At 38.9% G+C, this 14,292-nt stretch overlaps 1 protein-coding gene across 1 annotated transcript in view; it reads left to right on the top strand.

The window, feature by feature from the left end:
* The first annotated feature begins 12,048 nt into the window (after positions 1-12,048).
* The window catches only part of LOC139708458 (serine/threonine-protein kinase BRSK2-like), a 112,239-nt gene continuing 109,995 nt past the window's right edge, over positions 12,049-14,292 (top strand). Inside the window, 1 exon segment of the mRNA XM_071620411.1 lies at positions 12,049-12,212. Within this exon segment, the coding sequence (XP_071476512.1) occupies positions 12,143-12,212 (70 nt within the window). The 5' untranslated portion in view covers positions 12,049-12,142.

Here is a 14,292-nt window from a genome sequence, read left to right as displayed (position 1 = left end):
CATGCTGAATATTGAACAGAAAGCAAGAGTATACAATGTAGATTGATGAAGTAGGGATCGGTGAGACTTCAAGCAGAATTGTATTATAATTCATTACAACACACACAAAAAAAATGGTCATGAGTGTGGTGGTGCAAACTTTAATATGCAAGAGGTGAGTTACTGATGTGTCTCATCTTTAATTAAATGCAGACTCTTCTTTTATTGCATGAATAAAGACCATTCAATAAGTACTTCTGGTATTATTGTACACACATGGTGTGTATCTGTAGACTGTGCAAAAAAAAAAAAATCCTGCACCAAAGTTCAACCTAGCTCCCATGCCACATTCAACCACATGCAAAAGCACAGTTTGTTTTTTGTTTTTTAAATAATGTGTATACATTTATGTAGCTCTGCTCTGGTAGTCGACAGTCAAATTTTGGATGGCATTTAATTGATGAATTACCTGTACACTGTATGAGCAGAGCAGGTTGCTTTATGTGTCCCGAGCAGTGCAGTCATAGGGTGCGTCCGAGCGCTCTCCTAAAGCGAACTGTACCGTACCGTATCCGCGCCAGAGGAGTGCTCAAACGTTCCTAAAGTGTACCGTACCGTACTGTACCGAGCCAAAAGTGGACCACTTCCCGATGTGCTCCAAAACTGCAAAAGCGTACCAAAGCGTACCAAAAGTTCTTTGTAAAGCATGCGCGTATCAAGCGCATACGTCACAATGCAAAAACATCATTCTCTTTGTTCGGGACAGCTGTAAGTAGTTCAAGCGAGAGGTGAATGACATTCTTGCTGTAAACAAGCGTGATCTTTTCTAATAATAACTCGTGAGGTACGCTTTCTCCACAGAGCGCTCGAACGCACCAAAATTGTGGCATGGTACCGTACGGTACGCTTTAGTTCAGTTCGCTTTGGTTCGCTTTAGAGCACTCGAACGCACCCTTTGACACTGCCAGAAAATGATAATAAAATAGAGTTCTTCTGACCACACTTAATCAGGCAAGATTACAAAATACAGCCCACATTAGTGTTAGTCACAGGTTCATCATACATCGTAATTCGATTCGTATTTGTACATACTTTAGTCTGTAGAGCCTACAGGTACCTGTATCTATTTTTCATTTTTGGCCGAAATTTCATCCTCTCGAGTCCGAGTAATGTAAACTATGTCTACTGTTACGAACATTTTGTTGCAATGTAATGCCAGTGGAAGCCAAATTTCTATGTCTGACATGTCATAGACCAATAAAGAAATGAATGAATTGAATGAATGAATGAGTAAATTTACGGAATTCAGAGCCAGGGGGACAGACGATAGCTGTATCCACTTCGAGGCTGAGAAGCCAATCGAATTCTGAAGGGCTTGGCTAGTGCTTGGCTAAGTACTAAAAAGTAGTTTTAGCAGGGCTTGGCTTGGGGAGCGACAGTCGACAGGCCAGTCAGTGTAGTGAAGAGAGAACCCCTGTCTAGTCTAGTAACCCGTCACGCCCACGAGCTGTAGTGGACGGGAGGGAGGGCGGGCGGCTTACCTCGGTGCTGAAGCTTGGATGGCAACGGGAGTTCCTGACCCGGTCTAGAAATTTCTATGAACTGAAAATGTCACCAAACGCGAGTGAAGTCTGAAGCTTAAATCACTGCCAGAACTTCTCCAAAATGCAAGAAACACCACATATTTGCCATTTCATGATAAGCACTTCGTGAAAGTGGTAATTTGTCTTAGGATTGACGGACGACCAACCTCGGTTGTCTAGCTGTGGCTGGACAGCAACTCTGCTAGAAAAGCGCAAATGCGAGCGCCGCATGCCGATCGATCTACAGCAGCACACACCTACTACACACACATTGAGAGCACACAGCGTCAATGAGCATGGCTGCATGCAATGCAGCACAATAGTCGAGGCGCTCAGCACTATTTGGGCACCCGTCCCGCTTCATCATGAATATTCATCAGGCAGTAAGATACTGTACTAGTAAATGGCAGAACGCAGGATACGTGCAAAACGTATGGCCGGGAAATGTAAAAATCTCGAAAAATTGCATCAACGGGGAATGTTAAAACGTCTCGCCGGGAGATGGAAAAATGTTCAGGGCAGGGGGCATAATCGTGATATAGTCCCCACCTCGGGTATAACGTCACCGGTGGGGACTAATAGAATCCCAACAGCTACCTTGCACACAACTGTACATGTACATATCTCCTTGTGCTGCGCTTGTCTGCTCTCGTCTTGATTGGTCACCTCAACGCGCACGGGAGTTCTGTCTTCACCGAAGACGCTTGGTCTTCACACTCTGTTTTATCTCGGTGTATCTCCGTCTATTATGGTCGTGATATAGTCCCCACTCTATGGAAACTGTGTGCGAATCACACGGTGATGGGGACGATTTCACGACCATAGAGTAGCTCCTCCCTCTGTTATGCTCGTGATATAGTCCCCACACAACGATAAACTGTGCGTGTTTCGAATGGAGATGGGGATTATTCCAACAGTATTATACTCGTGATATAGTCCCCCCTCCACAGGGAACCCGTCGCGTTATATATGGCAGTGGGGACAATTTCCACAAGGTTTATCTTGCTTGGATTTATCGGACAAATGATTGCTTTGTTGTTGTTGTTGTTGTTTTTGTGTGACTTTCTCGAAGTTCGAATTGCCTCTCGTCAATCATTTTTCTTGTCATTTTCCTTTTCTATGTTCTACCGATTTTTGTTTACATAATATTGTGACTTCAATTTTTTTTTCTTCTTTACACGTTTAGAGCATTGTACCGGATTCCTCTTTGAGTGGAAGAATGAGAGAGAGAGAAGGAGAGAGAGGGAGAGAGAGGGAGAAGAGAGAGAGAGGGAGAAAAAAAAAAACAATCCCTGACTCAATTACCGCCAGAATACTACACTGAACAATGTGATGAAAACAAGTAGCCTATAATATATTTTTAGCAGAACAAAAGGAAAGAAAATGTTTCAATTACCCTATAACAATTAAGAATTCGGTTGGCCCGTCCGAGGCATGCAAGCGCAAGTTGGGTGCGTGCGTCGTTGTATTTATATTGATTTATGATGATGATAATGATGATGATGATGATGATCATGCAATGTCATTGCTATTGCTGTAGTATTATGTCAGTTAAATGCATTTTCCGTATTTTCTCTTTACTTGATGCAATTTTTATAGTTATTTTTTCATAGATGTTATTACATTTTTGAATAAACGGAAAACTACTTTGAATTTTAAGGCTTTGATGTGGGTCGATTCAGCTATTCTATTTCTTTATTCATTTCCTATTCATTTATTATCTCATTCATTTAGTCATAATTTTCGCTGCAGTTTGTGTACAAAACAGATTTTATGTTATGCAGTATTGTGTTCTACGTGTGTTCCGTATACCTCTAGTTAAAAAGAAAAAAATGTAACAATCAAGGCATAATGTTGAGAGGCCTTTGTCCAAAGCAAACGATTTTCTTATTGATAACGGTCTCCCCCACTTGCATACTTCACGTATTATTTCACATGATTATGTATTTGTCATGTGAAATTTTGTTTGCGTTTTCATGATTTCACTAGAAAATTAATTAAAATGCAACTATGTAATTAAATGCAAATCCCAAATCAAATGCAGGTGTATGAAATCACAACTCATTTGCCTTTAAAGACAACTCTAGAAATTTATAAAAAAAAATCGCTGTATTCAAACGCAAGAGCGTTGCAGAGATGTACGGTTTTCATACAAAACTATAGAAACTGCGTTTAAAACCATCCCTGAACATATACGGAAGTCCGTTATTGTTGAAAAGACTTGCATTATTTTTGTTTTATTTACTAATTACTACTATAAAAACTGCATTTAAAACCATCTCTGAACATCTATATATACGGAAGTGCGTTATTGTTGAAAAGACTTCCATTGGTTTTTTTTAATCAAAATAAATGCAAGTCCATCAAATCACACGAAAACGCTGTACTAGTATTTCAACGGAAGAGCACAGCCGCCAGAGAAGACTTGCGATTTTGTGTGATATACGAAACTATAGAAACTGCGTTTAAACGCATCTCTAAACATCAACGGAAGTGCGTTATTGTTGAAAAAACTTGTATTAATTGTTTTTTTTATTTCGTACGCAAAATTAAAAATCAAGATCCATTCTGAAAATCAAATGCAAGTCCATCAAATCACACGGAACGTCAAGGCTTGCGTTTGGATTCATATACGAAACTATGTGTAGGAAACTCAGTTAAACTCAATTGCGTTCAAACGCAACTGTCCATATTATGCAAGTCCATCAAACCACACGCAACGCTGTATTAAAACGCAATTTAAGCGTTGCAGAATCTCGGACTTTCAGTTTTTGTACAAAACTAATAAAAGTCTATGCGGAAGTGCGTTATACATTGTTGAAAAGACTTGCATTATTTTTTTTTTAAATTTCGTAATGGCTACAGGAACTTTCGCCGTGACCGAACTTAATCTGCACTAGCACGGGAAAGAAATCGCAACATTTACACATTTCAAACTACCGAAACGCATGCTGCTTCCTGAAATGTCAATAAAGAAAAGGTAGCAAGTTATTGTTACAGTTCGCTATGCCGAAGGTTTAAATCTCAGTCCAAAGTTATTAGTCCGACAAAGGAAAGATGTTTGTTTTTACGAACTAGTAATCCGAAAGTTGTCGTTTTCAGATTAACAAACTTGACTTTTGTTTTTTTTTTATTTCAGACGGGCCTGCACCGTACAGCGCGGTTAAATGTTGCGAATCGGAGCGCGAGAACAATTCATTTTCCGAGTATGGCAATAGAAATTTATAGGCAAAACAAATATGGCGACTTAAGGAAGGAAAATCACACATATTATTTCAACTCAGTCGGCACTGAAAAATTATCTCGACAGAATCATACGAATTCACACGCATATCTTCGCAGCAACGCAATGAATATAAATCGCAATGGTACAATTTTGCAATTTGGGGAATTTGTGTTTGATTTTTCAAATCAAGTTTAAAACGTAGTGTCTAGAAACGGGCACAGGTTTCCGATCTCGTTCTCTCCAAATCTCTCTAGAGATTTTGGAATTGTACGTTGTCGTCACTAATCCACGCGAGATTTATGCATGAACTAAAACATTATTGTTGCTAATGTCAGTATAGGCATGTTTTGGCGGCAAAAGGAAGGAGAAAGATTTTTCAAATCAAGTTTAAAACGTAACGTGTCTAGAAACGGGCACAGGTTTCCGATCCCGTTCTCTCAAAATCTCTCTAGAGATTTTGGAATTTTACGTTGTCGTCACTAATCCACGCGAGATTTATGCATGAACTAAAACATTATTGTTGCTAATGTCGGTATAGCCATGTTTTGGCGGCAAAAGGAAGGAGAGAGATTTGAGTAGCGATCCGCATTAGGCATCGTGGAAATTGTCCCCACTGACATACATAACGCAGCCGGTTCGCCGTGGAGGGGGGACCATATCACGAGTATATATACTGTTGGAATAATCCCCACCTCCATTCAAAACACGCAAAGTTCGTCGTTGTGTGGGGACTATATCACGAGCATAACAGAGGGGGAGTGGCTACTCTATGGTCGTGAAATTGTCCCCACCACGTGTAATTCGCACGCAGTTTCCCATAGAGTGGGGACTATATCACGACCATATAATAGAGGGAGATACACGGAGATACGCAGTACTGTATGAAGAGTGTGTGTGTGTCACTTTAGTGTGTGTTGTCTCACGGCTATTGACCAATCATGACGTCAGTTGCGTCAAAATCCGCAAGACTGGTGCAGCTGTACACACTACGCAATACCTGCTACACTCCCAACTAGGTAGGTACTAGGTGGGATTGTAATAGTCCCCAACGGAGAGGTGGGGACTATATCACGATTATGCCAATGTTGAGTTTTGCCGAGAAATGTAAAAACGCTGCCGGGAAATGAAAAAAATATGTATTTCAACGGTATTACGGATACATGTAGATGATGAATATTCATGATGAAGCGGGACGGGTGCCCAGATAGTGCTTACCGAGCGTGGGCACGAGGCCACGTCGTTTGAAGTTACTGTAGATCCGACGAAAACGGTAAGCACTATTTGGGCACCCGTCCCGCTTCATCATGAATATTCATCAGGCAGTAAGATACTGTACTAGTAAATGGCAGAACGCTGGATACGTGCAAAACGTATCGCCGGGAAATGTACAAATCTCGAAAAAATGCATCAATGGGGAATGTCAAAACGTCTCGCCGCGAGATTGAAAAATGTTCAGTTTTGCCGAGCGGGAAATGAAAAAAGTATGTATTTTCACGATATTACGAATACACGTAGATGATGAATATTCATGATGAAGCGGGACGGGTGCCCAGATAGTGCTTACCGACGAAAAACGGTAAGCACTATCTGGGCACCCGTCCCGCTTCATCATGAATATTCATCATCTACATGTATCCGTAATACCGTTAAAATACATATTTTTTTTCATTTCCCGGTAGCGTTTTTACATTTCTCGGCAAAACTGAACATTTTTCCATCTCCCGGCGAGACGTTTTAACATTCCCCGTTGATGCAATTTTTCGAGATTTTTACATTTCCCGGCCATACGTTTTGCACGTATCCAGCGTTCTGCCATTTACTAGTACAGTATCTTACTGCCTGATGAATATTCATGATGAAGCGGGACGGGTGCCCAAATAGTGCTTACCACGAAAAACAAACCTATGGAAAGCCAACTACCGACACGGATCAATAAAGCGCAGAATTCGTGAACTGCATGATATATATGATTGCTCTAAAAGAGGGAAAGAAGAAAAAAGGAAAAAAAAACAGAAAGAAGCAGACAACAAGAAGAACGATGATAATTAAGAAAAATAACATCCTCAACAAAATAAGAAAATGGAGAATTAAGAAGTAAAAATAAGGGAGAAGAATAAGGGAGAAGAATGCAGAAACTGACAGCATACTGCCATGAAGAAATTTTAAGGTTCTACAGCATTAATATGATGGGGCCTAGAAAGATACCAGTGGAGAAAAATAAGAACAAAATATTCTAAATCGTCATTTTCTTGTTTAAATTTTACTTCTTGATTTGCTTTGGCTCGTCAAGCTGTAAAAAACGATACCCCCCCCCCCATCAATTCAATGATCGAGGTATACAATAAAGTGACCTGATCTGTAGATGCAAACACTGATCTTTTTAATATGCACTTTACTATGTTTCAGTGAAGCATGATTTATAAGGAGAGAATCGTAACAGAGGCTAGTTATGATTATGTCGCTTTCGAAGGGGTTTTATGATTCAGCTGTACTTTTTTTTTTCAATTCCGAGGCCAAACTAAAATTCGCAATCACTTTTTGCACACAACAGTATAATAGACACCAAACAATACAGGCCAACAGGCGGTTCTCAACGAAAAGAAATAGCATGGCCGGCGCAGTGGGGGCCGTGGGGGCTCGGGCCCCCACACTTTTTGTGCACTATACAAAGGAATACATTAGGTGTCATCACTTTGGGCCCCCACACTTTTTTTAACCCGGAAGTACGTAAGTGGCACTAAAATAGAAATAGATAGAGATCTTGAAGTATGGCGGCAGCAAGGTTGTTTTTTCTCTGAAGACCTTTTTCTTTTTTTTTTTTTTTTTTTTGCTTGTCAGCTCAGGTGCACTGCAAAAAGTTCGGTGTTAAATAGTGAACACCGAGCTGGTGTTGAATTTTCGGTGCTCATTTATGGTGTTAAATCAACACCTCCGGGTGTCATTTCCAAATTTTAAACTGTTTTTTGAAGAGTTTCTTAGTAACTGCACTTCTTGTTGATTTTTAATTTAAACAAGACGATCAAGAATTTTACATTAAAATACTAGATGTTTGAAAAAAATGTGAAAATAAATTTACACCAAAGTAACACCAGCTGGTGTGGTCTCTTATTGAAGCTGGACGGGTGTTAAACGATTGATATTAACACCAACAAATATCAAATCAACACCACGTGGTGTCATTTTTGAATTAACACCACTACAGTGTCAAAATAACACCAGGTACAGTGTCAAATTAACACCACGAAGTGTCAGGTGAACACTTTTCAACACCATCACAGTGCATTTTTAACACCTGTGGGTGTGGTCCTCTATTGAAGTTTGATCGGTGTTAGATTTAACACCCGTGGTGTTAAATCTAACACCGATGTTTTTACAGTGTGAAAACACCCGGAAGTGGACGGGGAGAGATTAGCTGAGGACCTTTTTTTTTTTTTTGCTTGTTAGCTCATTAAACCCGGAAGTGGGCCCCCACACTTTTGAAAACACTGCGCAGGTCCTGAATAGGTGAATAGGGCCTTCAAACGAGAATCAAAAGGAGAAAGCTTTCCGTTTCTAGTCTGGCACGGCGTATTAGGCCTACTAGAAGCTAGGGTTTATAATATTTGCACGTTGTCACTGACAACCACTTACAACAATTGTTATGGCAGGATGATAAGATGGCAGGTCGTGGCGGCAGGATAGAGACGGCGATATCACAGTTTCGGTTGAGATGGTGTTTCAGGTTGCCATATATACTTTCCAATGTTTTTCATGGTAATTTTGTGAGATAATCAGAAACGGGGGAAACCTCCTTTGAATATGGAAGGGCATGCAATTCTATGACTAATTCAAAGTTTATTACATTAAAATTATTGGATTTGAAATAGATGAGATATCCAAAATATAGCGATCCTAATAAAAGGTGGGAGCCAACTTTATCATATAGGATCACGTTGTTTTACTCTTTTTTTATAGGCCCCCTTTACAAGCCATTTCAAAACCGACTCTATTTTCTTCAAATAAACTTTGAATTCCTCTTGGAATATTGTATGGTGTTTTTTTTAACATTGAAGTGGTTTCTAAGTATAGGCCTATCTCGCAAATTATTGTCATGCAAGCAAACTTGGAATAGAAATGGCCTATACATGTATACATAGTATACAAAATTTGTAATTGTAATTGTTCAGGGAATCTAGAGGAGAATCTTCATCAGTGATTCTATCGCTAAGCAGTTTATCATTGTTAGTGACTTTTTTCGGAAAACTGAGGCAAAAAAACAAACAAAAAACAAACAAACGAACTTTTCTTGACAGTGGGTCGACACGCGTTTCGCGATCACACTATATTATAAAAAAAACAAAAACAACACAGAACTGAGAGCACGTATGGTACGCCAATAACATTGATATATACCACAATATTGTATTGATGGGAGAGAGAACAAAGAAACAAGAGAGGTTATTACACTGTGCTAGGTGTGTCCACCCCCATAACCCCCCCCCCCCCCCATAAAAAAAAAAATCGGACTGATCGCACTGATACTTTCGAAACAATTAAACAATCTAAATGCTATTTCGCGGTATGAAACTATAATTTGTTACGTTCATCTTGCAGAAAACCCAATTCCATTTGGTTCAGTGGTCCTGGAGAAATTAATGTCAATCTTCGTTACATGCCATGGGTCCAATCTATAGTTTAGCACTAACCCTTGGATGTTCTGGACATCTATAATATGAATAAAAATATTATTTTGCTCACAAGTGACAGGGCAACCAACCAACAAATGAATTCAAATTTCGTGCACAACATTACATCAATATAATTATGAATATGAAAATGTAAACGTAAAATTACTGTTATGATAATCTTGATGAAAAATGGGGAGACAAAAATATAATGGAAATCAGAAAGCCAAAAAGCAAGAAGACCTCAATTTAGTTTTTAATGAGTTAATAATTTCGTAACTTTCTTTAATCATTCATTAATTTTCACACCTTAATAATGTTTGCAAAATTCAGAAATCTGCTTCCTTTCTAATGTGATTCGTTTTTTTCTTTATGACAATGAAATGGAACTGCCCCCTTTTCAAGCATTTTTAATTTTTTGGGTTTGGTTTCGTTTGGTTTTTCTTGGTCAGAGAACACAAAGAATAACTTGTTATTTGTCAGGCATGCATGCATGGGCACGATGGATGACGCGTCTTTTTATACAGAACTTGCATGGAGAGAAGAGACTTCTGACATGCTCAGTACAAATTTGAGATCCACATTTCTCTGTGACCACAACCAAATCGAATGGGGTTTTCTGCACGATGTAGGTAATATAGCTATGATTTCAAACCCTGAAATTGCATTTTTTTAAAAGTCCGATTCTATATCCATTGTTTTTTTTTTTCTGGGGGGACATCAACTCTGTATTTATACATTATACGAAAATAGTCTTAATGAAACGATGGAGCAGCATGATAATATAAAGGTATAATAGAGGGAGGTGATAAAAACGAAGAATTGACAAGAAAAGAGTGATTAGAATAAATCATACATTGACAAAGAAGTGTAATTAAGAAAAGCAATAACGTTTTAGTAGAAAGGGACACGATGTAACTATTTTGTTTATAATTTGCTAACTAAAACGCGAAATCTCACTCTACCGTTTATACATGAAAACAATTGTCAAAACAAAAGTATATACTGACCCATTATTCCATTTAGGAAAGATCAGGCGTATCATGTACTCGGATGAGAATACGGTAAAAATATCACTCAGTGACCGCCCAGCTCAAAACTTACAAAAACTCGTTAAAAAGTTGATCTCCGAGTAATAGACTCTGATGTCATCTGGGGTTTACCCACTCAAGTTTTCAAATTGTGTCTTACCTGTGGGAGAGTAATTTTATTCTCTACCTATAGGTACCTATACCTTGGCGGCTTACTACCCGCAGAAATCGAGATAAACAGTTTCCTAGTTTTTTTTGTTTTTGTTTTTGTTTTTTTTTTTTTTAGGGGGGGGGGGGGGGGGTCAAATGCTGCTTTCACTCGGAAAGTGCATGGTTCTTCTGCACAGGACGCTTGAGTGACATAATCTTTAAATCCTGGACCTTCTTTTTTCACTTTTCTATGAAAGTGCAACTCTCTTATTTCAATCACGTTTCGAAAGGATGAAAGGGATGGTGTCACTTCTGTTTTCTTTTTAAGATAAATAGACGGTTATTCTTCGTCACATCGCTTCGCACGTAAGGCTTTTATCTTAACATTCTACTCACTCTGTCTCCGATGGTGATTTCCAGCCTGGGGTGCTATACCGATGGTTCATAATTCCGAAGGTTCGTTTTTATTTTTTTACAAGATTCGATCGTTATTCCAAAGAGATAACGTTTGTTGTTCCAAAGGTTCCTTAATAGTCCAAATATTCCTAATTCCGATTATAATACAGTAATCCGAACATAAACATTGTTCGTAGTTCCAAAGGCTCGTTAATCCGAATGAGAAACTGTAGGTTCGTATAGAATAGAAGGTCCGTTAATATAGTATACCGTATATGCACTTTTTGTTTTCATTTCCGGGCTATCGAACCTTGGGAATAACGAATCTTATGTTTCATTCAATTGGAATAAACGGACCTTCGCGGGATAACGAGCCTTATGTACAGGACTATAGTGTACGAACCTTCGGGTTAACGCCACATGTTTGAATTAACGAATCCCATTATTTTCATTTCGGATCAGAGTAACGAACATCTTCAACGAACCTTCTGAATAACGAACCTTTACTTCATTTTCGGATTAACAAACTTATCGATTAAACATCGACCGATTTTTAGTAGCTCGTTTGCAAAACTGACTCATATTCTGTAATATTTCTGGTAATGTGTTTGATCCTATCTGAACGAAAGAATCTAAAGTTATTGCAAAAGTCAGCATACTACTATAATAGAAGATGCCCGTGGTGCCGTCCATGAGATCCCGAAATGAGATCAAGACAACAGTTTGTAAGAATCAAAGTTGTGAGATTCCCCCAGGAAAAATGTTTTCTAGAAAACCATGTTACGTCCATACTAAATGTATTATTACGCCCTCTATCGTATAAAGTGAGAGTGCCCATAATTTGTCATGATCAGGCAGCGCTGCTGCAGCGAGAACTCCGCTGGAAGGCGTACAGACGGTAATACACTCGCGCTCTGCATTCCGTGCGCGTGTTCTCTCGCCGTAGAAAGTAGCGCATACAGTAACCTATGCATCACGCACGACACTAGACCACACACACAGAGAAAGGGAAAATGTAGACTGCTAGCAGAGTACTGCCCGGGGAAAAACTGGTTATCAGAAGTGAAATATCGGAATAAATCAGACGCGGATCACCTAAAACATCCTAACAAAATGTCGAGTGGTGATACGCAGTATGTTGGACCTTATAAGCTGGAGAAAACGCTGGGAAAAGGCCAAACTGGTGAGTTGTATGAGTCGTCTCAGCAGCAGCTAGACAAAACAGTTGTGATACCCATACATTCACTCTATTTACACTGAGTACCGCCGCAGTGTCCCCAGTCGCACTGTGCTTTCGTTACAAACGAGGTCGCTCCCTCGCCAACAATAGACTTCACACTGACCTTGGCTAACGAGTGTTTGACTGTTCCGTCGACTAAACGTTAGGCCATTTACGGGGCCGAAGCTTGCCAGAATGATAGCTAGTTGCGGTTGCAAGTACAACCAATACGACTCACCCTGAGCTACTAGTATTTGATAGACTGAGCTTTGTGTTTAATTCCACGAACATTTTTTTTATTTAAATTCCCGCTGTCTGCTATTATTATGTTTGAATTTGTGTGAATACAGTGATCTAATTAACATAAGATTTATTATCAATATTTTATCCCATCCCCGTGTGTGTGTGTGTGTGTGTGTGTTTGTAGCAAGATGTGATCAATTCAAGTCAGTTTTGTTGCTGTTTATGTGTGTCTGTTTTCTTGCTTTTCGAACACGTACCACTAGACTTGAGTAATAAGGTGCAAGTGTGTCAAGTTGCCACATTCGTATGATATGTAATGTTTGATTTTATTTTTTAATCAAATTGTTCATTATAATAAACTATTGATACTCGGCCGATGTAATGTCAGGTACAGTTTTGTAGGTGTAACAGTTAGTGTTAAAATGTTGACCTAATGATGGTAAGGCCTACATGTGACTATAATATGTGACCGTGCACCTCAAAACGAACATAAAGTCGATCACACTGATTTTGAGTGAGGACTGAAAATAAGTGAAATGGGTCTACCTAGCCGAACTTGACTTTTTCATATTTTCTGAAAGAGCGGGTCTTCTTTTACATTATGCTAAAATTTGGTATCATAAAACGGGCAGGAAAGTGTGTTTTTTAGCAGTTTATCTCGAACATTTTTGGTAGAATAGTGTGATTAGGTGTGTCTTTAGAATCCCTTTTTCATTTCTGAAAAAAACTTGTCCACACTCTTCACTTTCAACTCTAATAACTTTTGAAAGGATAGTGCTACTGCTTTGAAAGTTGGCATTAATTATGGACAGAATGTGATAATGAGGCATGCTTAATTTCAGTTTAATCTGACAATCTCTTCATTTATGTTACTCTGATGGTTTACTTCCTGTTTTTTGTCCCATTCATCGCACAGCCAGCACGGTTTGGTAAAGATTAAGCGCTTGAATAGACACTGTACTTCAGAGCCTCTTTTCTCAGTTCACACTTTTCCTGAGTTTGTGCTTTCTTTCCAATATTTAGATAGGTTAGGGGAGTCCATTTGATTTGAGTTATATATCATTTTAAAGCTTAAAGTCTGCTCTTTCAGAATATGGTCTTAACTAAAAATGCATGTCTGGCGACTTTTTGTTTGTTTTGAGGTGCAGAGTCACATATACAGAGAATGACCCTGACTTTGAAGTAACTAATATTATGAACAGTGAAAGGAAAAAAACAACAACAAAAGAAAACAAAAACAACCTCCCAAACACAAACAAACCACAAAACAAATTTTGTTGAGTGAAGAAGAGAAAATGTTAATTCTGAAAGAATGAAGATAGAGGGTCTACTCAAGACGAACAAGGTGATGAAGTGTCCAGCGAATAAAACATGACACAATTTTTGGAATTAAACAGTAAGATCATAAGATATGTGGTGATTTAATTGTTCTTCATGTTCAATGGGTTAAAGTGTAAATAGTGCCTTGTGATAGAGTTCTACCCTCTCTCAGTGATAAAAGTGAGGTCCCCTCTCTGTGGGCCTACAATTTGTACATTATATGGGAAATGAGAAATGATTTGTTTGTTTGTCTTTTTCAGGGTAGATCTCCTACCAAATTCATATTGCAAGAACCTACACCATTGTAAATTCAATGAAGGCAATTGTTAAATTTCCTTTACTTTGAAAGGGGATTAGGGTAAGCTTATTAAAGGGGATTGTACCTTTATTGACGTCAGTCCAAGTAAGGAGTAATCAATATTGTCTTAATCTTTCAAAAGGAATTGACTGAGGACAGGGTATTGATTGTAACTGTTACCCA

This window comes from Diadema antillarum, unplaced genomic scaffold (genome assembly GCF_040938485.1).
Source record: "Diadema antillarum isolate AM-2024a unplaced genomic scaffold, OU_Dant_1.0 seq00001338_RagTag, whole genome shotgun sequence".
Lineage (NCBI taxonomy): Eukaryota > Metazoa > Echinodermata > Echinoidea > Diadematoida > Diadematidae > Diadema > Diadema antillarum.
The sequence above is the reverse complement of the archived record's forward strand: the minus strand, read 5'-3'. Positions and strand labels throughout refer to the sequence as shown.